The sequence below is a fragment of the Aquila chrysaetos genome, chromosome 22 (genome assembly GCF_900496995.4).
Source record: "Aquila chrysaetos chrysaetos chromosome 22, bAquChr1.4, whole genome shotgun sequence".
Lineage (NCBI taxonomy): Eukaryota > Metazoa > Chordata > Aves > Accipitriformes > Accipitridae > Aquila > Aquila chrysaetos.
The window spans coordinates 10225956-10252171 of NC_044025.1; the positions used below are offsets into that span (position 1 = coordinate 10225956).

The following is a 26216-nucleotide window of genomic DNA, read 5'->3' on the forward strand; positions in this document are numbered from 1 at the left end:
CAGCACTGTAACAATAACAGCGGCACGTGAATGACTGCCTGGCTGCAGATTAGGGCGAAAGCGATACTCTTCAAATGTCATCAGAAGAATAATAATAATAAAAAATCACTTAAAATGTGCAATGTATTTTGTCTGTACAGTTTCAGTGTGCAATCAGGAAGGTCACCACAGGAGGGAAGCAGTGTTTCACTTTTGTTTCTTTAGTAGGCAAGGCTAATTTTTTTTTTTTAAAATGTATATTTTGACCATTAGAAAAACCTCCCTGATGTGACAAAGCAATAAATATCTCTTACACAGAGAATTTAAGTTGACAGGAGCTGGTTGGGACGGTGGGTTAAAAAAACCCTGCTTTCAGAACAGCTTGCAGAATTCAGAATTTATTAAAAATGAGAAGTATGTTTAAAGGGAGAAGCAGCAATAAAGCTGTCATGAAACAGAAAATGAAAGTGGACAGCTCACTTGGCAGCTGCCTTCATGCATGCCTGTCACAACGGTACCTCTGGCCAACAGCTAATAGTTTAAGATATATGGTCCCTCTACCCAGTTAAAAAAATTGGTTTGTATGTTCTTGATTTCCAGTGCAGACAAGAAATGGAACGTGTAGTGGAATTGCTTATATACCTATAGTTTGAAGTTAGAGCATCTCTTTTCCTGTATAAATTAAGTATTTGACAGATGTAACTTCACAAAGTTCTGGTTTTAAAGACATGAACAAAGAGAGAAATATCTGACTAAACCTGGGCTGATTCATTTATCCATTTTCAAGGTTTTCAGGCTAAAAAGCAGACTATTTCCATGGTCCCTGTAAAATAACATTGGTGCTGCAATGCTCAGTGAAGAATGAGCCTTCCCTCAGCAGACAGGCTGGAGGTAGAGGGTAGTGCCACTGGTGCATTCCAGGCAAAGCAAAACTGCCAGCAAGGAATATTTGGGGGAATTTTGTGGGTTTCTGCAGTAGAATCCACCACCCCTGGAGATTCCTACAATCACCTCTGATGCTGCACGTTAAATAGCGATTTTTAGCCTTTCCAGTGACCCCTTTTCTACAGCAATTGAGGATAGAAACCACAGAGCTTTGCAGAAATGTATAAAAGAAAGCTGAAATATCACCATTCCTTCATTATTAACGGAGAAGACATAAAGAGCCTGCAAAAGTAGTCCATAGGAGTAGGAGTTGGTCTTGGCAGAGGTCAGGAGAGAAATGTAACCTGCTCTTCACAGCAATATACTCTCCAGTCGACAGAAGTTCCCTCAGAAGCTCCAACTTCCCATCCCAGCATTTCCTGCAGCAGAGACACGTGCCGAGGCATTGGGAGCGGCGTGCGTGCTCCCGGAGATCCGCTGCAGGGGAGGCACAGGCAGGACTAGGCGGACATTCCCTCTGTCTGGTTGTAGTCGGCCAGCTCTGGATGTCCTGCTGTCTGATGGGGTTCCTCAGCCACAGGGACCCCCCTGTGCAGTAGATTTCTTTCCTTTGGTCATTCCAGGAATACAAACTCTGCCCGGTTTAACACCGTTTTGACACAGCTTTGCAGTCTCTAGGTGGTGGAGATTGATACCAGTCACTTTTCTATGGCTTTCTAAGGGATGGATTGTATTAGCTTGGAGTCAGCCTAAAAACTGCCGGTGGAATTTTGGAATGGGAGCCGGCGTTCCTCAAAATCGAATCTAAATGTAAGTACTGTGCATCATATGGCGGCACAGAAACCTCCATCACGTCACCTGTGAAAATGAGGCTGCAGCCTCATTAGCTTTCAGGAAGAGAGCCATGTGGAAGTAAATCTGAAAATAGCAACTTGCTAAATTTCTTCAGACTTTCTGAGGAGGAAGACAGACTCAGCATCACACAGCGGTTGGACTCCACGGTTCTTTCCTGCTTCTGCTTCCTGTGGGACCTTTGGCAAATAACCTCATCTCCCTTGTCTCCCTTTTCCATCTGTCAAAGGAGGATGAAAGAGATCTGGGTAGACTTTCACTTGCAGTGATAAGACTTTGATACTAGAGTCCCGGGTAGCACTGATACAAATCAAAATGTTGATGCCTGAGACAGAAGTTTCAGCACCGGTGCAATTTGTCAGCATCTCATACTTGTTCCCACGCAAAGATGAATCATCAGAGAACAGGGATTTGTCACACTGTATCATCATGTGATGGCAAAAACCACCACCATTGACTGCAAGCAAACAGTGAGATCCCAGTTGGAGAGAAAAACTGGTAAACTATACAAAATATTTTAACATACAGGAATATATAGGAAATAACCCTGACAATGCAAATGTAGATCCACTTAGTGCTTTTCCACCTGCTGCATTCCTTGGGCCATGAATCCCGTCACTCTGGCCCTCCTGGTACAACATGCAGTCCAGTAGCAGCTTGTGCCGAAAGAAAATCCTTTAGCTGTTGGCACTGTAGGGTTTATGACACACAAAGAATAATTTCCAGCCATATAGGGAAGTTGTACCTATATGGAATAGTCAATTCATTACACCATTTAATTTGTGAAATGACACTTCTGATCTTCAAAGTGTTTTACATCCCACACATTGCAGGCAGTTAACAAGTAATAAAGAGTAAGAATTAATTAATCCTAGCCATACCCCCAAGAAATATGTAGACAAACATTAATCTACTGATAGAAATAGAGCAACCGAGGTTATGTGACTTGTCCAAGGCCACAGTGGTATCTAGGGCAGAGCCAAGATTAGAGGGCAGAAACTCTGATTCCAAAGCTCAAAGCCTGCCTTTCATGATACTTATTTTGAGGAGGAATATAATCTTCAAAATAAATAATCTGTTCAGAATAAGTCTTGGTTTGTCTTCTGCACTTTATTAGTGCACTGCAAGTACATCCAGATACATGGGGTCAGGCAGTCAATATTGACTTTGGCCCATCCTGTGTGTTTATATACATGCAAATACATATATCTGTATTATATACAGTATGTGTGTGAGAACAACAAGGTATCTAATTAAAGAGTTTCATACCAAATATGCAGAATAACAAGTGTCAATGTGTTATTGCAAAGCTCCACAAGCAGACCGCTGTCTGAGTGTGGACATACTTTCCCACGCCAGCTCGCAGTCCTGCAGCCACCCCGTTATGGCACAGAGTCACATTGTATTTAACCCCCTTCAGCCTCACTGATGGGCATTTTTGGGATCTCACTGGGCAGGATGATATCCAGAGGTAGAAGCCCTCCCAGTACGCATCCCGCGAGCCTCACTGCAATCCATGCTTTCTCTGCAGAATTACCATACTCCGATGATGATATACCCACATCAACACCTACGCTCATGAAAATTTGCAAGCATCCTTAACTTTCGTCTGTATTCCTACAATTCTGAACAAATTATGTTCAATCAAAAAAAAAATATATATATACCTGGTACACCTTTGATTATACCTGTGTATGTTCAGGCAAACCCCCGTGTGGCCCTCAGATACAACCTGAGAAGAAAACTAGAACAACTGAGCTTTATGTGTTTCCTTTATCTGGTTTAAACTTCTGCACAGGCAAGGAATTTTTGCTTTTCTTGTAATAAGTGTGCATGTGTTCAGACTCTAATAATCTTTCCCTAGGTTTTCTTACCAGTCCTGACCTTCCTATTTGGATCCATAAAGGAGACCAGCTCTACATCTTTTTGTTCTCGGATGATAAAGTGCTCGGCATTTTGCACTCAGCTTATCTCATACATTTGGGATTTTAGTTATCGACACAAGTGCCTTCCCAAAGGCTGGTTGGTCTTTCAGTATGAAGATTATGTAGGAAAATTAATGGTGGAAAAATGGATTTGTCCATCTGTTCCTTTCACTGTGGTGACTATGAGCTCTACAAACAGCTATGCTATTTTAGTTCTAAAAAATACATTTGCAATGTCATCTTTAAGGAGGTAAAATATGCTCAGCTTTTGTTTTCTGCTATTTTGTGTATCAGAACATTATGCTGCCATGTACAGCAGAGCGTGCAGGGAACCCAGAGCACAGTCTGTTACCATGCTTTATTTTTTGCACTGTCTGCTTCCATTTTTCAATGTTCTGACTTACTGCTGGTTGTTTCAAAGAGCTACAGTGCATCTGATAGTGTATGAACCATAACTGCCCGAATCCACGGTGAGATTGCTACTGAAATAATATAACCCCTCCAGGCGTGAAGCGCACAAAAGTCAAACTTTTCTTCTCGGGATGGAATTCTGGTGCCGATTGACCAAGAGGTACTGATTTTGCTTAGTTTTCTTTTAATTTAAACTGGCAGTCTGTTAACACAGAGGTGGTTGGATGATCGGTGGGATACAGATTTATCTCCGAGTGCGCGTGTACCGTCTTTTCATGTGCAGACATAAATAACACAGGAAAGCACGGGAAAGCCCCGGACCGCACAGTGAGAAAAAATAACTGCATCTCGCCACCTCAGGCCCCGCCGACCCCGCCGGCCCGGCCAGGCGGGCCCTGCTCGCCCGACCCCTGCGCCCTCCCAGCCTGGAAGCCGCCCGGGGCCGCGCCGCAGCGCTGCCCGCAGCCGGGGGCGGTCGGCCCCGCACGCCCCGGAGAAAGCCCGCGGCTCTCGACCTCCTCCCCCGGCCGCGCTGCGCCCCGGCCCGCGGCCCGGCCCGACCCCTGCGGCGGGGCCGATCGCGGCGCCCCGGGGCCGCCCGCCAACTTCCACCGGGGCTTCGCCCTGCCCCGCGGGGCCGCCGCCCCTGGGGGGGGGGGGGGCTCGGGGCGGCCTCAGGCTCGGCGGCGCCGGGCCGCGGCCAGGCCCATCCCGGCCTAAGGGGCCGCCGTGGCGCAAGGCCAGGCGAGGCAAGGCGGCGGGCCGGGGCCGGGGCCGCGGCCGGGGCGAGCCCGGGGCCGGGGCGGGCCGCGGCGGGCCGGAGGCGGAGCCGGGCGGCGGGAGGAGGCCGCGCCTCGGGGGCGGCGTTGCAGAGCGAAGAGGCGGCTCCGGAGCCAACGCGCCTGCCCGGCCGGCGGCGGAGCTCGGCTACAGGGGGAGGGGGGTGGGGGGGCGGCTCGGCGGCGGGTCTGCGGGCCGGGCGGGCCCCATGGGCGGGTGTGTGGGCTCCCACCACGACTCCTCGGGCAGCCTCAACGAGAACTCGGACGGCACCGGAGGTGAGCGCCGGGTCCCGGGTGGCGTTGGGATGGGATGGGGGGGGGGGCGGCGGGTGGGCGGCCGGGCCGCCCCCGGCGTCGCGGGGCGGGGGGGGGGGGGGGGGGTGGACGACACGGACCCCGGGTCGGGCGCTGCGGGCCGGGGCCTGCGGCGGGGGACGCGCCCGGGGCCGGCGCTGGGCGAGGGAGCGGCGCTGCCCTCGCCGGCCTCGGGGCGCCGCGCCCGGCTTCCCTCCCTCCCTCCCTCCCCACACACACCCCCCGCGGCCGGCCCCGGCGCGGCCTCCCGGGCCGCAACTTTCCTGGGGCGGCGGAGGGTGTGCGGGGGGGGTGTGCTGGGCACCCCGGCCCGCTTGCAGCGCCCGGGGGCTCGGCGGGGTGGCCGGGTGGGCGCAGCCCCGGCGGGCGGAGCCCCCCGCCCTCGGACGCGGCCCCGCGGCTGGGGGCTCGGCGGCGCGGCCCCTCCGCCGGGCCGGCGCGGCCCGGGGGCAGGCGGCTGATGAAATAAAGACGGGCTGGGGAAAGGGCCTGCCTGGGGCTCCCAAACTTTGTTTTCCTTGGGCTCAGCTCCTTGTGGTGTGCGGAGAATAATTCTTCAGATAACTTAGATCCTGGCACTGCTGCGGGTTTGGGTTTTCTTTTTATTCTCTGCGAGAAAGATGGATGCTTTCCTCCAGCCTAAATCACCCGTGCTAAATGATCAATTTCCAGCGACTTCAGATGCTGGAGCAGCGCGTTCTCACTCGTGTGCAAGCGCACACCTACTCGGCGAGCGTAGCTGATGTGGAAACGCTGCTGCAGTGTAAGCGGCCTTTACCCGTAACGTTTTTCTCTACCTAAATGTCTGAATGATTGCTTTTTCAACGTTCTTAGGTTTGTGGACCCCTGATGTTCTCCAGCTGAGCTGTATATGCTTTATAGTCTTTTAAAGTCAGCCTGCCAACAGGACACTTGGCTTATAAGTAGTCCTCACACATACAGGGTCCACAGATCTCAGGTTGAAAATTGCTGACCTAGGTCTACATTTTCCCCTGTGCTTTACGGAATATTATTTGTCAGTCTGGTTTTATTTCGGATGCCCCAGCTGATAGATATTCTGTTGTATCAGTGACCTTGCTGTCATTCTGTAATGTAAAAAAAAAAAAATGCAGCACTTACAATTACATCTGAAGCAGCCACCTGCTGATTAATGCCAGATACATAGTTCATAGAAACACCAGAAAGTCCAGCTGCTAAGAACTGTGTAGGATTTAATCACATCATTATCATTAAAGGGAATTTTATAGCTTTGTCTAGTGTGAGTCTTCCTTACTCTTCCCCTCTATTAAAAAAAAAGGGGGGAAGAAGCGAGTTATCTAAAATGCATCTGTACTAAGCAGACTTACCAACCAGCAAAAAATGAAAGAGTGTCAGTGCAGAAGTGACCAGAGGATAGTAAAAGTCACAAAAAAAGAATGGCAGGAATTATTACATACCCAAAAAATCGTGACTGAAAAATAGCATTAAAAGCTACGTTGACATTTTTTCAGAAACCTGCTTCAGTAGCTAGGTGATATGAGGTGAGATCATGTCACAGAAATAGCCTCAGTTTAATTTCCTCACTCTTATCTTGCCTGTGATGTCGAATGAATGAGGTGGGAGGGAAAAAACTATCAGAGTTTGGCTGATAATGTAAAATAGTCTTATTACATGCCCAGTAGCAGCACATGAGGTGGGCAGTCTCCATCCAAGTTATCTGCAGATTGCTGTCCCGGATGGACTTACTGGGAGCATGTTCCTGCTTGGCGTTCACATGGCATGACACACTGCTGCTTTGGGGTTAAATAACCTATTGTGCTTGGTGCATTAGAACAGCAGCTGGGTTCTTCAAGATGTAAGAGATGCAAAATGCATGTCAGCTGGCTTGTGTTGATTCATGCTCTAAGGATAATGGTCCTTAAGGTTGTCTCGCTGAAGTGAGAAGTGATGAAATTTCAGTTGAATTATGGGCTGCTTAGGACTGTCTTAAACAATCAGCTACAGTGTGCAATAGCCTGTTTTGTAATGTTACATATCTGTTCCTGCCTCTCAATAAGAAAAAAAGGGGGTGTAGGTTAAGCTGAAAGAACCGCAGAATATCTTTTATAAATCTGACTCCTGAGATGTCAAAGTCCAGCCTGCAGGAATTCTTAGCTTTACAAATTCTGCAAACGTGCCCACGCCAAGTATGAAATCTGACTTGCTCTCTCAAGGGAGCTTATGTCTTGAGGCACCAGCAAGTGAACCAGCTGAAGCACAAGTGAACACAATTTGGAGACTAGAATTGCGCAGAAAGGCAACTTATTCCTGTTTCCCATATAAGGCTCATTTCCTCCAGCTTCTAGGCTGTGACCTACTCTGGTGTATTTGCTTTCAGGTTGCTGTCAATAAGCAGGGCCAGATCATTTATAAGTCTCAGGAAGGTATTTTGGAACAGAAACATCTCAATTCTAACCAGAGCGTTGCCAGTGATGGAGTTATTTTGGGGAGGCTTTGTCTTTTCCCCAGAATGGAAGAGTTTCTTGGAGAGTTATGAGTGGCCAAGAGATTGATTAGTCAGTAATAGCAGTGCTTGATGCTGTGTAAAAGTGGGAGCTGGATCTCAAGTCTAATTCATACTGGTCTCAATCCATTACAGTGCTGTGGGGAGCTGGCAAAATCCTGCTCGATTGAATCACTGGACTCGAGACGAGGATTTGCCACATGCCCATATTCTCCTCAGTCCTTTTGTCAATCACTGGCACTTCCCATTACTTCTCTGCTGCTCAGCAAAGCTGACAGCGTGCTCTGACCGCGTGCGGTTCCTTTGTCTTTTACTATTGGTATTTTTCAAGGTCAAGATGCTTGCATGTATCTGGAGAGTCATTTCATATACTCAGGTGTGTCTCTGTGTGTAAGATTGAGTTAATAAAAAATACCAGCTCTCCTATGTATGTGTACCAGCTTATTGCACGTTTCTGTTCGCATTGACCGAAGCAGGAGGAATCTGTTCCTTAACAAGAATTAAACAGATGCTACTCTGCCCATCCTGCTGGAAATGAAATGGTCTTTGCAGATTGGTACCAGCTGTTTCATTATCGCTGCTCTTTTTAGCAAGTTTTCATTTTAACAGAATATTGTTTGTTGTATTTGGGGAAAAGTTCCTGCCTCGACAATTGGTGCGTTGTAGTCCTGCAAAGCGGTATTGTGGTGGGTGGGTGCCATGGATGGTGAGATGGATTTATTGGTGACTCGTTAAAGGAGATACAAAGAAGAATAAAACATGATCACTAGGTGGTTTATAGACACAGGGTTTCCCCCCCTCATCCCTTTAGCTCAACTGTCTCCCATCCGGCATTCCAAGCTTTCAGGAGCTGAGCACCACATCTGTTCTTGCTGTGCCTTGTCAAAGGTGACTGAGTTTCTGCAGGATGGTGAGACTGGGGGAGAAATAGCTGTTCTCTAGCCACTTGCAGGTTATGTGACTTCTTCAGTTGTGTGGTCGGAAAAGCATTGGGTTTGGAGTTAACTGCTGGAAAACTCTGCGCTTGTGCCTGTGTGTAAGGTTTAATAGTTCATCAGGTATGTGCAGTTTAGCAAAAACAGGAGAACTTGCATTGCCAACTTACCATCCCCACAGGCAAGTCCTTTCTGGAGGGCTCTTAAATTTCTTTTCTTTCTTTGGAGGGGAGCAGTGGGATGGAAAAGGAGAAACACGAACCCGTTCATTTTCTTCTGGCAAACTCTTACCCTTGTTAGAAGTTGCATATTACTTTGTCTTACTTGGTAAAGTTCAGCGAGACAGTTATTTATGTGGAATAACGAAAGGGCAGGAAATCCAGTGTCTAGAAGTATGGGCATGACAAGTCATTACAGATTAAGCCTTTTGGCTGCAGCTGTCTGATTGCTGCTGCGCTCTCCTTGACACGATGTTTGCCTGCCTGCTGGAGTTCTTATCGCCCTTCTTTGTTATAAAAGATGCTGATTCTGTTTGAAATTTGTCTTCTTTACTGCTGCCCCTATCACCCAGCAGTGATAATAGGGACAAGTGGAAATAGGGCTGCACATTTGACTGACACGCTAGAATAGGGATTACTAAAAATATAAATTCCTCCTGCAGTATTTGATGCAGTGCTAGCGCTTTGTTAACTTCTGCAAAGCCAAATATTGTGCTCAACCTCTGCTTTCGGTAACTGGACAACAGTTTCTTAAATATTTTCCTTAGAGTACTGTGCAGTGCTGCATATCACATGTCTAATTTGAAGTTACAATAACTGCTTTCATGGTGCTTCTATGGAAGACTGACCAAGGGAATTTGCATATTAAGTAGTCAGATTTGTTGCTCACAATTGGACTAATACAGTAGGGCTATGCACGGCTTGCACGGGGCGGGGGGGTTAAACAAGCATCTTATGACTGAGCAGTTAATAGCATTTGGTGCCTACCCCCTGTATTGGAGCATACAAAGAATCTCCCACTTCCAGATTGCATTTTGGTTATTTTAGCTGTTGGTTGCAAGCTGTGATGGTGCATGCCTGCACACAGCACCTTTCTGGGGTTTCATTGACATCTAAAGGAGGTAGATCTAGACTTCAGGTAGCTCTTGCTGTTTTGTAATGCAACCCTGAAATATGGTGCTGGACATGTTTTTGCAAAAGTAATATTAAATCAGAGCTGGCATTAGCTGTTAGGTCTTACTGTGGCTTTTTTTTTGATGGAATAATAAGAAAAGCTTAGCATGGCTCTTACTACTTGCTCTAAATCTCTCATGATCTCCACAAGAGTACGTGTGGTTTTTATCAGGGCTTTGAATAAAAGTAGCCTTTAATGACTTGGTTTCCTAAGGGCTGGGCACCCACAGCCTCCTTGAGATTATTAGGATCTTGTGCTGAGAACACCTGATTTAGTCCCAAGTATTTTTCTACTGGAATATCACTTTGTTGGTATGACACTTTTCATTTGTAAACTAATAGACTTTGTTTTGTTTCTCAGGTGGTAATAAGTAACTCCTAGAAAATGAAATAAGGTGTTATTTTTACTGTTAATAAGGGCTGACAAACACAGCTGTTCAGTTTCCTTTTTGGCATTGTTCCTCCATGTAATTGTTTGTTTGGTTTCTAGATGAAGTGATTTGTTTTAATTTCTCTGTTTGGGATTTCAGTGTTGAAAGCAGCAACGTCCTCCTTCACTGAATATTAAATATGATAAATTGAACACCCATTGTGCTTTTGAGATTTTTGATAAATGGAAAATATTATTAGTTGCCTGTTTGAATAAACTCTAAAAAGCAGCGATCCACTCTTGTTGCAGCAGGTAATATGATAGCTATTATTTTTCATGTGAATGTTGAATAATATAATTCATGAGTCACAAATTATAGCTGAAGCCAGAAATAAAGATTTGCCTTATAGTTAAGTCTTGCCAATTCCTGCAAGTCTTCTTGCAGGTAAAAAGAAGGATGAAGTTGGCCATAGCTGATCTGGTTACCCAGCTCCTGAAAAAAAGAAAGAAAATAAATACCTGAAAAACTTCAGACCAGATGACCGTGTTTGAGAAATGAATACGACTGCTCCTTTGCTGTTTTATAAGCAAAAAAGGACTCTGATACTCATAGGGTTTGATGTAAAAAGCGCTTTCACCCTGTCTTGTAGAGAAACGCTGTGCATAAAAGTCAGTTATGTTTTTAGGCAGTTGTTTCCAATTTGCTACCTCTGCTTCACTGCCTTAAAATTCAGACTCCTTTGATGCAAACACTTCAGGGTTTGGGGTTTCTTTTTCCTTTTAGTCCTTAATTCTGCACACACACCCCCCCCCCCCCCAATTGCTTATGCCTGCTACAGGAAGGTACCTTGTGCTGGCCAGTAGGTGCTTCATGATCCTCCAAATTCTTTCTTGCCAGATTCAAAATGACTTTATTAGCATGGCTGGTGCAATATGTCCATCTTCCCCCGCAGAGAAGCCAGATCCCAGTGCATCTGCAGCTGTGCAGCATGGCTTTCCCAAGTAATGCATGCTCTGAAAGAAAATGCAGGAAGGGCTTGGTTTTCCTTCCCATGGGGTGTTCCCTGAGAAGAGGCGCAGCTGGGTGTACAGCTGCGAGCTTTCCCTTCCCGGAGCTGGTGCATCCCTGTCTCTGGAAGGGAAGAGTATTTCTATGGGGCAGTTCTGCCACCCAGCAGCCGGGACGAAGCAGGGAAGTCTGCGTGTGGCATCTCTTGGGCGCATAGTGCCTAAGTGGCAGCTTAAAGGCAGGAGCCATTTGTTCACCTTCATCTTTCCTACATGCAGGTGCTTCGGTTGAAGTTTGTGGAGGTTTGTGGCTTTTATTTTTCTTCCACCTGGAAGCTCTGTAGGACTCTTCTTACTTTTGCAAAAGTCACAATTTGAAATTGAGCCTTTCTAAATCTTCCTAATTCTAGTTTTAAAAGCTGCTCCATTTAGAGAGCTGTAGTCATCATGACTGTAGTAAAAATAGAGTAAGCAGGCGGATGAGGTGGTCCTCAGGGATGTCTTGCCAGTTTGGGATGCTGAATTTCAACATGCGGAAAGGTGCTGACCTTGGGTGGATGCCAGGGCGATGCAAGTGTTGCATGTGTACGGTGGGCTTTGAGAGGCATCTGCTTGCTTTGTTTACTGAAAGCCTATGGGCTCTGTTTGCTCACAGCGATGCTAAGCCTTTGCCGTTTGTATTGTGACTTGGCAGGGCTGGGGAATCTGCATGTCGGGAGCGAGCACGCAGGGCACATCGGATCTACTCGCTGGGGAAGCGCCTGTGCCATGGCTGCTGGCCCCACTGGTGGGGGGCTGGTGCCTGGCATCGCTCGCCACGGGAGGCTCAATTACCCGAAATCAGAAGGGAAAGGCTATGAAGTGACCTGTTCTGTGAAGCAGGTGGAGTACAAGGAAGAATAAAAAAGCTGAAGTCAGTAACCTGGTTTCTGGCTGTTGAATGAAACACTTTACTTGCACTCTTGAGGTTTTCAGTTACAGCTTAATCTGCTGCCTATATGTTGTCTGGCTGAAATCTAGGATTTGAAGAAAGAAGTGTTCCACTACTCGGGAAGTAAAAAAGTGCAGGTTTTGGTGTGGTTTGGTTTTTGTTTGTTTGTTGGGGGGGGGGGGGTGTTGGGTGTTTGTTTGTTTGTGGTTGGTTTTGGTTGTTTTTTTGTTTTGGAGAAAAAAAAACCCAAACCTTTTTGCTCATATTGTGATTGTGTTTCCAGTGTGAAAAGTGCAAAATCTAATTCAGTGTTTCCTACTGAGTTACCAATATCAGTTGAAGAGTGGCGCATCCAAAAGCAGCATCAGTGCTTGTTGCACTGTTTGTACAGTTCGTGGAAAACACCTATAGCATAGTGTGTAACTTGATATTTTACTGTCTTGAACTGTGTGCAGTAAAATATGCAGGACATGTAATGTGGTTTATTTAAGGTTCAGCTGGAACCTGAATTTTGCATTTGCTGCCTTCTGCTGACCCTGGGCTGATCTCGCAGCTGTTAGCCAGGTAGTAGCTTTGTCTCCTGGCACACTCAGATTAGGTTTGTGCAATGAGAGGAGGACAAAAGATGGGGCGGCGCAAACTGCATAAAGGTTTATGTTATGTTTCCCACCTTTGAAGTAAATGAAAAGCTGTGTCTTAAATGCTGAATGGGGCTGGAATTTCTTAGGCTACCTTAAATATTTAAAATGACATGAGTAGCCTGTCATCCTGAGACTTCACAGTACTGAGAGATGGAGGGGCACTGCAGGTTCTGCAGGTAATAGGTGCATGACCAATTAATACATGCTATCAATTTGCAGGAGCTGTTCTATATCCAGTTGACCTATTAGGGCCTAATGTAAAGCATTTGAAAATTGTACTTCATAAAGTAGAAATACTGGTGAGGATAGGGATCCTTGCTGCTGTGCTTGCGTATTAGATCACTTTAACAGCTCCTCCCTTCATCCTTTTCTCAATGTCCTTTTCTCTTCCCATCTCCCCCCCTCCATAGTGAACATGATTTAAAAGGAAAAATTCAAAGCCCTGCTTGAAAGCCATTTGTGGGAGGAGATGGGCACAGTTCTGAAGAAATGATTCTTCACTTCTGTAGAAACTCAGATGTGCTGAAGGATTTTTATATATATATATATATATGTATATATATAAAAAGACATCCTTGTGCTGAAGATTAGGTAGAAGGGAGGGGGTTTGGGGAGTTCTGATCTATCGTGTGGTTTTCCCATGTTCTCAAACATGAAAGAAAAGGCACTTTACAAATGGTAGTGAAGAGTGCTTCAGTAGTTTTCAGTGAGAACAGGTGCTGCCCGGGGGAAAAAGATTAGAGACTAAAATGTGAAAATGTATCATACAATGTTGTAGATTGCATGTTATCTTCGCACATGTTTAATAAGGAAGGATTAGCCGTAAAACATATATATAGTCAATCTACCATTATTGACACTTTTCTATAGATAAATAAAATATTTTTCATAAAATGAAACTATAAACATTTTATAGTTCATAACAACTTACAGTTTATAATAATTAATAATAAATGTAGCCACTATAAATAATTCTCTTAGTTCAGACAACATATTGTGTAGGAAGGCATTTTTTACCTTTCCCAGTTTGAGAATACTCTTAGGGCCTGAGGTGGCATTGGAAACAGAGTACAGTAGTTTGAGGTTGGAAGCTTGTTACCTTTGTATTTTTAAAATTCAGTCATGGAGCTCAATTTCTGCTCTCACGCTGTGATCAAGGGCACTCTGGATTCATGAGAAGGATCTCTCATGGCATTTACTTCGTCACTTTAGTTTTCCGTCACAGAACTATCATCTCCTGTGATTTCTTGTCTGTATGGGTAAATACAGTCTTTTTGTAAAAGAGTACCTTCAGAATAGCGGATAGTACCTGCAGCTGGCAAATGCCATTTTCTCCTGCCAATTTTTTTTGGCAACCTGCTGCTGCTTGAGCGCCTGAGCCTACTGTAGAGCATCAGCAATCACAGGATAATGGCTGGCTGCTGAAAAGGTAAATGGTTTAAGTAAAAATTGCTAATTCACACGCTTCATATGTACTGCATAAAGTATTTCTTGGCAAAGGTATAGGGAAATGTTGCATATGTCATATATGCTGGACTTAATGCCTTCGGAGTGTTTTCAGATGCATTTGTTTTAGCTTTGGTGCAAGTAAAAGCTGTGTACGTCAAAATAATTTCTTTAATGCAGGATGCTTAGCTTTCAGTTGGGCTCTCACCCGACAAACACTTCTGAACCTCTCTTGCGTGAGTCATTGCATTGCATATATGTACCCCATGGGGGACAGGAAGGACCTGCTGTATGTGCAGGGCCATGCTGGAAGTTGGGGGGGGACACTCGGATGTCTCTGAACATAGAAGCATGTTTTACATGCTTTTTTTGGTGCAGGACCGTACTGCAGGTAAAAGTCTCGGTTCTACTAATTGCAGGCTCTGGTTGCTGCAAGCTTGTTAACGCACAGGCTGAAGCGAGGGTGAGAAGACACGGGCAATAAGCAGTTTGGAAGTGTTAATGGGAAGCAAAGCATAGCATATGTGTTAAATAGTTTGGAAACCATAAACGTTATCTGAAGGTTGGACTAACAATTTCACTAACTCTTGCTGGATGTATTCGCAAGGAGGCTATATTTGGTGGCAGCAGTAGTTAAACATACGTTCAGATGAAGCTTAGCACTCGCAGTCCTTCACACCTCTAAGTAGCAGCATCCTTCGCTGTTCCCAGATTTGGTCTGGTTGCCTGTTCGGGATGTGATGCGAATGCCCTGCTTGCTGAGGGCGAGCAAATCTCTTCCTTTGCCTGTGCATTACGTACATTCAGTGCATGTAGTGAGCAAACCTGCTGAATGGGTGGTAGATTGCAGGTCCCAGCTGAGGGTTAGCACTTTGAGGGGCGAAGAAAGGGAAAGCTGTCAAATACCTATTTAAACTTTTTTTTTTTTTTTAAAGAGTTGGAACTCACTTGTGAATTGCATGTTGATGACTTGGCTCAGTAAAATACATAACAGACTGATTTTTTTGTTAAATTTTTTTTTGCTATGTGCCTACAGAAATACATTAAAAGAACAAGGATTGCTATAAATACAAGAAATTATGAAATAAAAATATGTTCTGTAAAATGCTTATCAATATCGGATATTATACTAAGACAAGTTTAAATGCTAATTTGAGATAAGTTCTCTTACTCATTTGTGTGTTGGTTTTTCACATCTATAGATCTCTGTTGTATCTTTATCCAAATCTAAAACTAGTTCTGGTGCCAAAACAGCTTGAATTGCAACAGAAAACCACATGCGTATTGAAATCACATTGCTTGATTAAAGTCACATGCTTTAAATCAGTCACATATTGTATAGCCTCATGCCGATGTTACTTAATGCAATGTCCCATCGCTGCCTTAACACAACCGAAACAAGCGCATTTGTTGTATGTATCCAGGACACTCCAGCTGCTGCACTGATATTGCAGCACAAAAATAGCTCCAAAAATACTACAAGCTCGGTTTTTGGCTTTAACTGAAACTCCTTCAAAATGGAACAAGAGGGAATACACAATTTTAGTCTCCCCTCTGGGAGAAAAAAGGAGCAGCAGCAGCATTGTCAGAACAAGCAAGCGTGGATATTGTGTTTTGGTATTGCAGGGCAATACCGGAATGAGTCCTTTAGGTGTAAACAATCTAGTTCTTGAACTCTGGCTCATGGTAGAGACTTTATAAACCAGTGTGCTTTCTCTCAAAATGAGAAAAAACAATCCAGCATACAGAAAGATTATTTTCCTGGAAATGTCTAAAATGAGTTTAACTGTATTTGGGGTATCTTTTTTCTTCTAAATGGCATGAACCCTTGGAAAACATACCAGGTTCTTCTCAACTGTGACAGAGCTGCCTGGGCTACCACTGCCTTGGAGAGATCATGATGTAAACAATGCTGTGTGTCCAGATACAGGTTTCCAAAAGCTTTTCTACCTTTTGTTTCTTACAGAGAGAAACACTACCAAAATATTCTTTTTAGAGTTAAAGGAAAATTCCAGCATTTTGTGACCTTGTGTATCTCTCATGGATTCTGTCGTGCTGCTCTGTTCTTAAAATCACGTTTCTTTGTGGGAGATGCACTTACAGCTGGAATTGTGCTATTCCTGAGTACAAGTTGTAGTCTGGGTCTCTGTTGGGTTAGCTCATGAATACTGAATAAATTGAACCAAAGGAACAATACTGGCCCCAAAGAGTTTACAGTTTGATAACTGGCCCTTACAGGTTTGCTGGAAGCAACTTCTGCATTTTCTGAACTGTCCTTACCCAGTTTTTTGGTCAAGTAAGCTTGACCAGAAGGGAATTCTTGACTCCTAACCCTACCGTCTTGCTGCTGGTTTTACCTTGCCTATTTAGCAGTAATTAATGCTCCGAGGTGCCCACATTTTATAAGGTACCATCTCACTTCTGCATTGATTGGCTTCATAGTCCTTCACCCACCAAAGTCCAGTAAGGTGTTAGTAGAGGTGAGTCTTGAGATGTGTGTGCTTTGTCTGCTTGGGAAGTTTCACGCCCTTTCTAGCAGAATGGCTGGTCTGTTGTGCACCTAATTCTCCTAAATACTATTCTTCTAGTAATTAGGTTTAAGTTGGGGAGGAGGAGAAGTCATGGCTTGTGATTAAATTACCACTCTAGCTTTTTAGGCAGCTTGAAAATTGAAATACTCCACTGGTTTTTGGAGTCAGTGCCCAGCAGCATGGAAAACATGGCAACCCCATTTGAAAAAAGAGGAATTTGGATTCTTTGTTTATCTTTAACATAGCGGGTGTCACTTAGTGCTGCCAGTGGAGATTTCTAATGGTTTCTGACACAAGTCAGTTATGTAGAGACTGCTTACTAAACCAACTGGGAGTAGAAATTTGGGGGTGTATTAGTTGGTGAACCCCAAATGTACCCATCCCGTTGATGGGGTCTAGCTAACTGCTTCACCTTGGAGTAGTGATTACACATGCAGAATGGGTGGGCTCTTTAACACTCCCCATTCCCAGCCTTCTTCCATCCCAGGACATGATCAGTCATGATCAGTTCCCAGGGAGCAACTTTTTCTCAAGAATTTGTAAGTAAACATATTTAAAGCAGTGCTTACCACAGCTTCCTCAAAATACTGCATTGGAAAATAAGCAAGTCTTTCTTTTGCATTCTATATAACTGTTCGCTTATGGAATTCCCTTTTTTTCTGGCTTTATCCATCCCAAAGACGACAGGTGTTTTATCTTAGGAATGCAAGTGCAGTTTTTTTACTCCAGTTGTGTTCTTTCTGATGATTACATTCAGGGAGAATGGTATGCTGCAGGACTATAGAAGAAACAACATTAGCATTTTATCTTATTGTGGTGGGAAACTTATTACCAAGAGTTAATAATTTGCATTGAGCTCCACGTTAGTTAGGAAAATATTATAGATACTTGGGGGTGGGGGAGGAAGCATTTCCGTTCCTGCCAGTGTCCTACTTTGTTAACATCTCTTGGCAGGCTACATCCAGAGAGATGCTGAGTGCGCTGCTATCTGATAAGCCTGTTAAAAAAACCCCTATTTTATTAAGTAGTGACAATTCAGCTTAAAACAAGGTCATGCAAAGTCCAAGATGGCAGTGCCAGCAAAGCCTTCTGTATTTCCTAGTTCAGTGCTGTGTCAAACAGAATATTCTGTCTTAGAAATTCTACCAGCTGATCTAATCTTGTCTTAAAACTCTTTCCAGGTTTGCCTACTCAAGTATGCTGTCGCTCTCTGATTGCTCTGCCTGCCAAATTTCCAAGCTGAATTCATCTTCCATTGATAAAGTGCACTTCTGGCTGTTCAGTGCAGTCACTCTTCCTTCTTTCACATGTCTCATTTCATTATTATAAATTAATATGAGGATTTTTTCCAGCTGAAGGAACTACTCTTGCCACGCAATTCAGATTTAGGTATCTGCACCATTTCTTCTCTTGTTCTTATTTCGAATCTTTTCAACTTTCACTTGTTTATGTTGAAGGTTAATAAATAAGGAACCCTTTTTCTCACAAAACAAGTATCAAGATATTTCGGTGCAGGTTATTATGTATTACAGTCAATTTTGGTGCTAAATAATGAGTCCCTATGAATGAGCTCTGTTCAGCTGGGGGAGCTGGGGTGAATGCTTTTGAGATGTGAACATTTTCTGGTGCATTTTTCTCATGCTCATCCTTAGCTTTTACACAGGTCAAAACATTAGGATTACACAGCTTTCTGTGCCCCCCCCCCATGTGGCTAATATTACAGCCTGCTCTTTCAGTGGAAATAACAGTTGAGGTTGATTAACTGAGTAACAGGTACTTTATTGAGCAGTCTTTAAATGTTCCTAGGACTAGCTTTTCCAAGCAGTGTGATTGCTGAAAATAGACATATTTCAGAGGCTTTCTTGGAGTGGCAGTTTGGATTGAGAGCTTGGGATGGTTTGGATCAGCTCTTGCTGTTGCAGGTGTAGGTATCTAACAAATTGGAAGACACAAGCTCTTCTGTGATAGCCAAGGGGAAAATGCTGTGCTTCAGGGAGGGGAAATTATAGCTCTATCATTAAGATAGGGGTTGGTTCAGAATACTAGAGGTCAAACTTCCAGGTTTAGTATGAAGAGAACATGCAAAGAGGATTATTCTTCCTACTTGATTTTTCCAACCCTCTCTAAGTAGTTGGTATTCATCTTGGACATACCCCAGCAAGGATTACTCTTCCCCCAGCAAAGGAGTCTCTTGTTTCTTATTGCCTTTCTGATTATTATTTTTAATAGCCTCTGTTGCTAGTAGTGCCTAAATATTGCTGTAATAGGAAGGGTCCTGAACACTGGCCGTAGTTTTATGAACCAAAGCTACAGCTTGAAAAGTAAACAGGAGAGAAACTACTGTTGGAAGAAATCACTGCCTGGGGCCTGGCCTGAGCTGAACAGAGCTGCTTGGTCTGCTCAAGTCCCAGCCGTATGCTTTCCATTCCGAGTTTTGATACAGGCTTTTAAAAGCAGGGGAACCTAAATACTTTCTTTGTGTATTTATTCTATTCACTGGGGGATCTGAATGGCTTTCTTTCATGTTGACAATTTGATTGCTACTGTGATGGAGTCTGAAACGCAGCCCCAGTTCTGCAGGGTCTGGGGTTTGAGGCACCCTCGATCAGAGCTGCAGAAGTAGCACTTCATGGGCATGGTTTGCTCATTAAAGCACAGTAATTAGTACAGCAGACTGGGTGAATCTGGAATGTACTTGCATCCAGCCATTTTTGTGAATTTTTCTTTTAACTGCTATAGCCAGCAATCAGCGTTTTGGGTTTGGGTTTTTTTTTTCCCTCAATGCTTTCAGAATTCCCTCCACCTAAACGAAATAGTTATACCTGGACTGAAAAACCAATTTGTTTTCAGATGGCTGAAATAAGAATCTCTTTTTGCTAATGCATTCTCACTCATTACCAGTCAAAGTTCTCACCCTTAAATTTGAAGCTAGGCTTATTTTCCCTTCAAGGGGAGAAGGGGTGAGAAGAGGGTCTGTCTAATACTGGGCAATTCTGCTTTAACTCAGAACCAAAGACTTTTCCTACAGAAACTTAACTCTCAAGTCCAGAATCAACATACTTATTTTAATCTGCTATTACAGCACTCAGGTCTTAAGTTATGTGAAAAAGAAGGAAAAGTACATGTGTCCTGATGAACGATACTACTTTTGGTTATGAGTAGATGATGACACTGGAGAATGTTCCTTTGAGCATTAGGGTGAGTACCTTTTTAGAAAAGACAAGCGTAGCCCATGGTCAAGACCTACTTCAGTTATTACTGGGTATGTAACAGCCGATATGGTTGCCGACATAATCATTGCACTGCCAGTTTTTAGCTTGCTGTGAGTTGTTGAGAATTAAATGTGTTTTCAATCAAATTACATTCCATAGTGATCCCTTCATTTGAAAGGAAGAGAAGTTACTTAAGGGATGTGCTGTTGTGTCCATTGCAAACGCTGCCCTTCGGTACAGCACAAGCATCGCTCAATCCATTAATAGAGCTAAAGACTTACGTGCTCAGGGACTTTTGAAAGAGATCAAATGAATTTGCTAAAGGTGGAAAGGCTCTGGCTACTTTAATCTATCTTCATTTGAGCAATTTAAATGAAGAGGGCCATTTCCCGTGCCTACTCCAAGGTCATTCCATCTCACGGAAAGTAGCAGGGCCCTGCAGAAGGAGGTTCACAGCAGAAGCTGACATCTACACTCAGCATTGCTCGGAGGAGGCTGCCTTGTTTATGCTTCTAATTTGGGCACCTTCGGTTAAATGCTTGAAGTTGGATTGCATCAACAATCCTTGACCATAGACTACAATACGTCTATTTTTTAATCTGAGTACATCCACAGGGGGGTAAAATGGCCTTGAAAGGATGTAGTTTTAAGGCTACTTTGTTCAAGTGCTCCCATTTAACAGCAGAGTTTTATTTTTGCCTGGATGTATGAGACATACAGATATATATATATACAGGTTGCAACAAAGGCTTGCCTATTTTTCATTTTAGGTTAGGAAGATGGATGATAGCTTTATAATTATCTAAGCAATGTACTAGTGTCCTTAGGTATTATTACTTGTCTCTAACTCTGGGATGAATATGGTTTTTTTAACAAAAGGTGTACTTGAAAGGTAGGAGGTCCTTGTGGCTAAGAGGTTGGTATGTATAAAATAGCTGGACATGTGTGGTTTTCAAAAGGCAGTTTGCTCTTCTGAAGTTACCTGGGCATTATTAGTAAATAGTACATAAAATATTGTAGATACGCTTTGTGCAATTTTAAAGAAATCCTGCTCGCAGATGGAAGTTAATAAAACTGAAGCATCACCTATTAGGAATAGTTCTAAAGGCTTTTTAATATCTAGCCTGTCCTGTAAACTATATCACTATTAATCTGAACAACACTGAGAAGTAACTAACTTGTAGAACATGCCCAACTTGTCCTCTGCTAAAAAAACCCCAAACAAACAAAAAACCACCCCAAACCCTTGAATGCAGAGTTCGTGTTTGCATCATCCCTGTATGCTGCTGGTTCTTGCCATCTCACATTGTACACAAGGAGTGCACAAAAGAGGAAATTCTCTGTGTTTGCCATCAAAAGAAGGATTACTCAAAGGTAATTGTGCTAATTAATGATGTAATTATTAAACTATTGTTACTTATTAAATTATTTAACACAACAGTGTAGAAAGTAAGTTCTTGGTCTGATTACAGAAGAATAGCAGAATTTTATTTTTTTTTTTTTAATGCTTGGGTATGATTTGTTTCCCTTCCTTTGTAACTGTTGGAAAATAAATGGGAGCTTTGTTCAACCTGTGTGATGAACCCTCTGATTCTGCGTGACACTCGTTCTCTCCCTAAAATGTTTTACCTTGGAGATTGCAGTTGAAAACAAGTTTCAACTATGAAAACTCAACTCATGGTGTGTTTTAGCCTTTCTTCCAAGATCTGCATAATTAAATGGAAACCAGAGGCAAGAGGATGGATGTCACCCTGTCAGTGTAGAATAGCAGTCTAGAGAAGAGATGTGGCACCTCGTGGCACGGGAAAGGAACTGCATACACCGTGAGATACGGACGGGGTGGAACGCATGGATGGGTGGTGGGGAAATTATCCAACTTTGCTTTTACTCAGAAGAAGGTAGTCTTTATCCTTTTTCCATGCTCTCAGGTGATCATAATATGGAGCTTGTCTCTCTCTGAACTGCTCTCCTTTCAGGGTTTAGTTTTTGTTTTCCTTCTATGTTTTGTAATCTCCAGCATCTTCAGCTGGAGAACAGAGCTGTCAGTCAATTGCTATAACCTGCTCCTGGGTCCCCATAGCTCCTGTAAGTAACTGGTTTCATTTTATCACTTAATGCAGTCACTTAAGCAGATTCCAGTGTCCGCTTTAGATTCTGTGGCTCTTTTACACATTGTTTTAAGGCAAATTCCTGTCCTTCACATGGGGTGAAAATCAAATGTAGGGTTGGACGCGCCAGAGTTTTTGGCAGGAGTTAATTTTCGAGCAGATAGTTCCGAATTCATTTTCAGTTGTTGTTTGCTGTATGTTCTAACCTGGTGGGGATGTCGGGAGCAGTAGACTTTCTCAGTATCCCAAGACACCTACTGATTGCTCCATATCACTCTTGTCTGAGAAATCCAAGTGTTGCACATTAGAGCCATTGATGCTGCTTGGTCTTTACACCCATTTGTAGACCTTCCAGCTGCTGAGCTTTATCCATTCGTGGGTGCTGGAGTTTCTTGGAGAATGATTGTCCACAAGAACAGATAGGAGTTTAGTTTCAAAATTGCTTATTTAAACATCTAACTTGCATCATCATTTTTCCTTAGCTGTTTTTTTACCCACTTGTTTTGGATGACATGCTGTTGAACTCAAGGCTGGAGTTTGCTTAGGCTGTGAGCATGTGTACTTCCATGAATAAATTTTCAAGCTTATTAACTGGATTGTGGATCCAGAAAGTATTGACTATAGAAGAGAAGTAAATGAATGTTTTTGGTTTTCACTGGGGTGTTAAGCCACCAGTCTATCAGACTTCTGCCCTGCAGAAGTTCAGTGTGCACAGTCAAATGTATGAACATTAAAATGGACCTAGTTCTTTTGGTACCTCGCTGTTTGGGAGCACCTGGAGGCTCAGTGATGTGATCATTTAGCTTCTGTGGTCATACTGATTTGTTACTGTTGCGACGAATTGCTTTTTACTGATGGGAAACAAGCGACAGTAGGGGAGGAGGATGAGTCCTGCTAGTTAAAATATTGTAGCATGTAGAAGCCTTCTCTGTGGATGAAGAGCCTTTTGTGCTAAGGGCAGCTGAAATGCAGAGGGGGGTTTGTTAGATTGGGGGTTTGGGGTTTTTTTTTGTTGTTGTTTTTAATCAACCTGCCACAGAAGCGAAGTCTCACCCTTGCAAGGCCTTGGGTATTTTTATGCTATGGCTGTAAACTTGCCAGGAAGGACAAATATTCCAAAAAGATGGGCTTGGTGGTAGATGGAAAACCAGGTCCACATTCTAGGGAAGTCTTGAATGATGCCGTAGTGTCATGACTTGTGCTGCATGAACATCAGCAAGTGGGGTACCTGATTTTCTGCTCCTAAATCAATGGTGTGCTGGTGCTGTGTATGGCAGGACTGACTTGACAGCTATTAAAGAAGACGTTACCACCTACTGTTAAGAGCTGGTTGAGAGATGACTTTGCAGAAACAAGCTTGACATCTGAGGAGCATCAAGAATGCATTATCCTACCGTTACACATCTGTCCGCAGGTGCTTAGCATGGCTGTGTGCCTGCAGGTCTGCCTTGTTTACCTTGCACTGGCAGATTCATGACTTGGAAATTACCGGGGTATAGTCCCTGGGAAAATGAATGGTAGGTTTTAGTTAGACACTAAGATAAAACACTTCCTAAATGGGAACCAAATTAAAAGCATCTAAAAATTGATACAGAAGTAATTTGTAATGAGTTTGAAATGGTCATTTTATAATGAAAAACTACCTTGTAAAATAGAGCTTAGCAAAGCAGCAAGTATCATTCTAAGAAATACAATTTCTTAGATTAATTTTTAAATGTTTGCTTATGCATCTTTTACCTGTTCCTTAAACTGAGCAATTGCCTTTCAGTTTTCCAGATGGTACCTGTGGAACGTAATATGGAAGTATAAAATTAAATCATTAAGATAATGTATGTTTGGTATGTGTGTCAGGTAAGATTCCTATTTTCAGCTTATACTGAGCTCTTAATTAACTGATGAGCTTAAGTAGCTGAGATACAGTAATAGTGCATTTAGTTAATTGGATAATGTGAAACTTTATCCCTGCCAATAACTGTGACACTGGAATAAATTCAAGACATGGTGTTAGTTCCTGTAACTAAGCTAATTTAATCGTTGGTCATTGTAAAAAGAGTTACCAAGTTGGAGGCTTTTTTGTTCACTCCCTTCTAGAATTTGTGACTGCCGTGCGTGGCAGAAGTGACATGGCAAGCAATGCCATGTTCACCTAAGTATTCATTAGGAACATTAAATTGGCCATCTGTCTTGTGCATTATACCTTTTATTATACAGACTGTGTTAAATTTCAAATTTTGGTGGAAGAATTTAATGCAACATAGCCCGGTGCAAATTAACACTGTGGTGAGATGGGATCTGAAAATTGTGCTGACTTCTGCAGCTCCTCCTAAGCAATTTTACTTTAGGGGAACCCTATGGATTTCTAGGATCTCTGTTGGTTTTAAAATTTTCCTACGTAGCACTGAGCTGTAGTGGTGACCTAAAAAGTTTTAAATTATGTTGAAACTAGTTCTGAATCTCTGTGGTGCTGGAAGAGCTTGTTTCTGTTGGGGCACTGAAGTGCCCCTGCTCTTCCTTTGCTGTCCTTCCCCCTGACCCAGTGAATGTGCTAGAGCTGCAGAATTCTAGGTTTACTTGTAATAAAGTAAATTCACTGGTGGCATCGTCCAGAAAGTCTTCAGAAGTTGCAGCATCATGTGTATATGCACTGCATGCGGGTCTGCTGAGGAGGGTGTGCTAGCTGGCTTTCAGCACGCTTGCACCTAATTAGGGTGGAGCCAGCTGCATTTTTTAAAGAAAAATTAGCAGGTTAATATTTTTTATAATTCTGGCAGGATGAGAGATAAGGCTGCCTTTGGTGTTCTTTTTTTTTTTTTTTTTTAATGAAAATTGTGCTCATGTTGGAAGTACTCGTGGTGTGTTAAATGCAGACCAGATGTACAGCAGATGTCCCTGTCTGTCACTTACCGAACTCAGAGAATTTGTGATGACCTTGTGTAGTCAGTCTGTGGCTGCGTGACAGAGGCTGGCGCTGGCCACGCTGGTCCCATGGCTTAGGCCAACATAAAAGCAAAGCTTTGGTTTAAACGCCGCTGAGCCAGACCCTGATTTGTGCCTTGCTCAAAGAACTTGGCTGTTAGCGTGTGGAGAAGTACTTGCAGCACTTCCAACTGTAAATTTTTTGATGGGAGGGATATCAGCCTCCAGTAAATATCTTTAAATCTTTCCTTAGCAGTTCATATAGATGCTTATTTTGCAGTGGTCAGAGGGAGAACATTATCAAGGAGGAAGGGGGCTTCTAAGCCAGGACAATGGTCATTTGCAGCTGGGAACACTAGATCTTTCCTTGTATTAAGTCTGTGCTAGCAGATGAGGTTGGTCCGTGCTGGTGGTGTGGAGCAGCAGGCAGGTGCCCGTGTCATGGCAACACACTGGCATGGAGTTGACCCGTTAGAGGAACTTGCCGCTTCACAGTTTTATCTGATGTGTCTAAAGTTTCCCTCTTAACTGAATTGAGGGGAAGATACAAAAAGGTTTTAGTACTTTAAAATTCAAGTTGCTGAGTTGCATTCGTCCTCATAACGGGAGACAGAAAGCACTGGGTTTTTGGTTGGGTTTTTTTTAGGTAAGCTCTGTGCAGCTTCCCACTGCATTCCCACAACTGTTTCCAGCTCTGCTGTGCTGTGTACCGTGCTTATTTTGTTTTGCATGTGAGAGGCTGTGTTGATGCCAAGCTTTCAGCTGCAATTGAGTTTTCACTTAAGCTATGCTCAGCAGAAGTCAAAAGAAGCATGTACTTTATGCAGCCTATCTCAAATAGAATATTTTTCATGTTGCTGACAGCTTCCTTAATGGTTCTTGTCACAGGTTTCCAGAAAGATAGTCTAGTTGTGCACTGTATATGGTACAGATTGAAGGTCTTGGTGCTTGCATGCCATGATTTGGGAAAGGGTAAATCTTTACCCTGTTCTGCATCCAGCTGAAAACCTGCATCTACCAGAGGTAGGAGCAATTTAAATTCTAGTGTAAACAGTGCTGACAGGTAATTGCGTTGATAACGTCTGTCACTCGAAGCTGTTCCACCATAGCGCTACTAGAACTTCACTGCAAGGCTGAAGCTAATGCTGAGCAGCCTGGATAACTACTGCTGTTCTTCCTACCAGCTGCAGAAGCAGAATTTGTGCCTCCAAGATTCCTCTGACAGGGTGCAACTGAAACAGATGGGCATCATCTGGCCTTTGCCCTGCCTGGCAGTGTTGCTGCTTCATCCGTGGTCACCCCTTGACTGAGGCAC

The 26216-nt window shown here is 43.6% G+C and overlaps 1 protein-coding gene across 1 annotated transcript in view; it reads left to right on the forward strand.

The window, feature by feature from the left end:
• Positions 1–4976: 4976 nt before the first annotated feature.
• The window catches only part of UBTD2 (ubiquitin domain containing 2), a 61532-nt gene continuing 40292 nt past the window's right edge, over positions 4977–26216 (forward strand). The window contains exon 1 of the mRNA XM_029998287.1: positions 4977–5110. Within this exon, the coding sequence (XP_029854147.1) occupies positions 5041–5110 (70 nt within the window). The 5' untranslated portion in view covers positions 4977–5040. The remainder of the gene's footprint in view (positions 5111–26216) is intronic.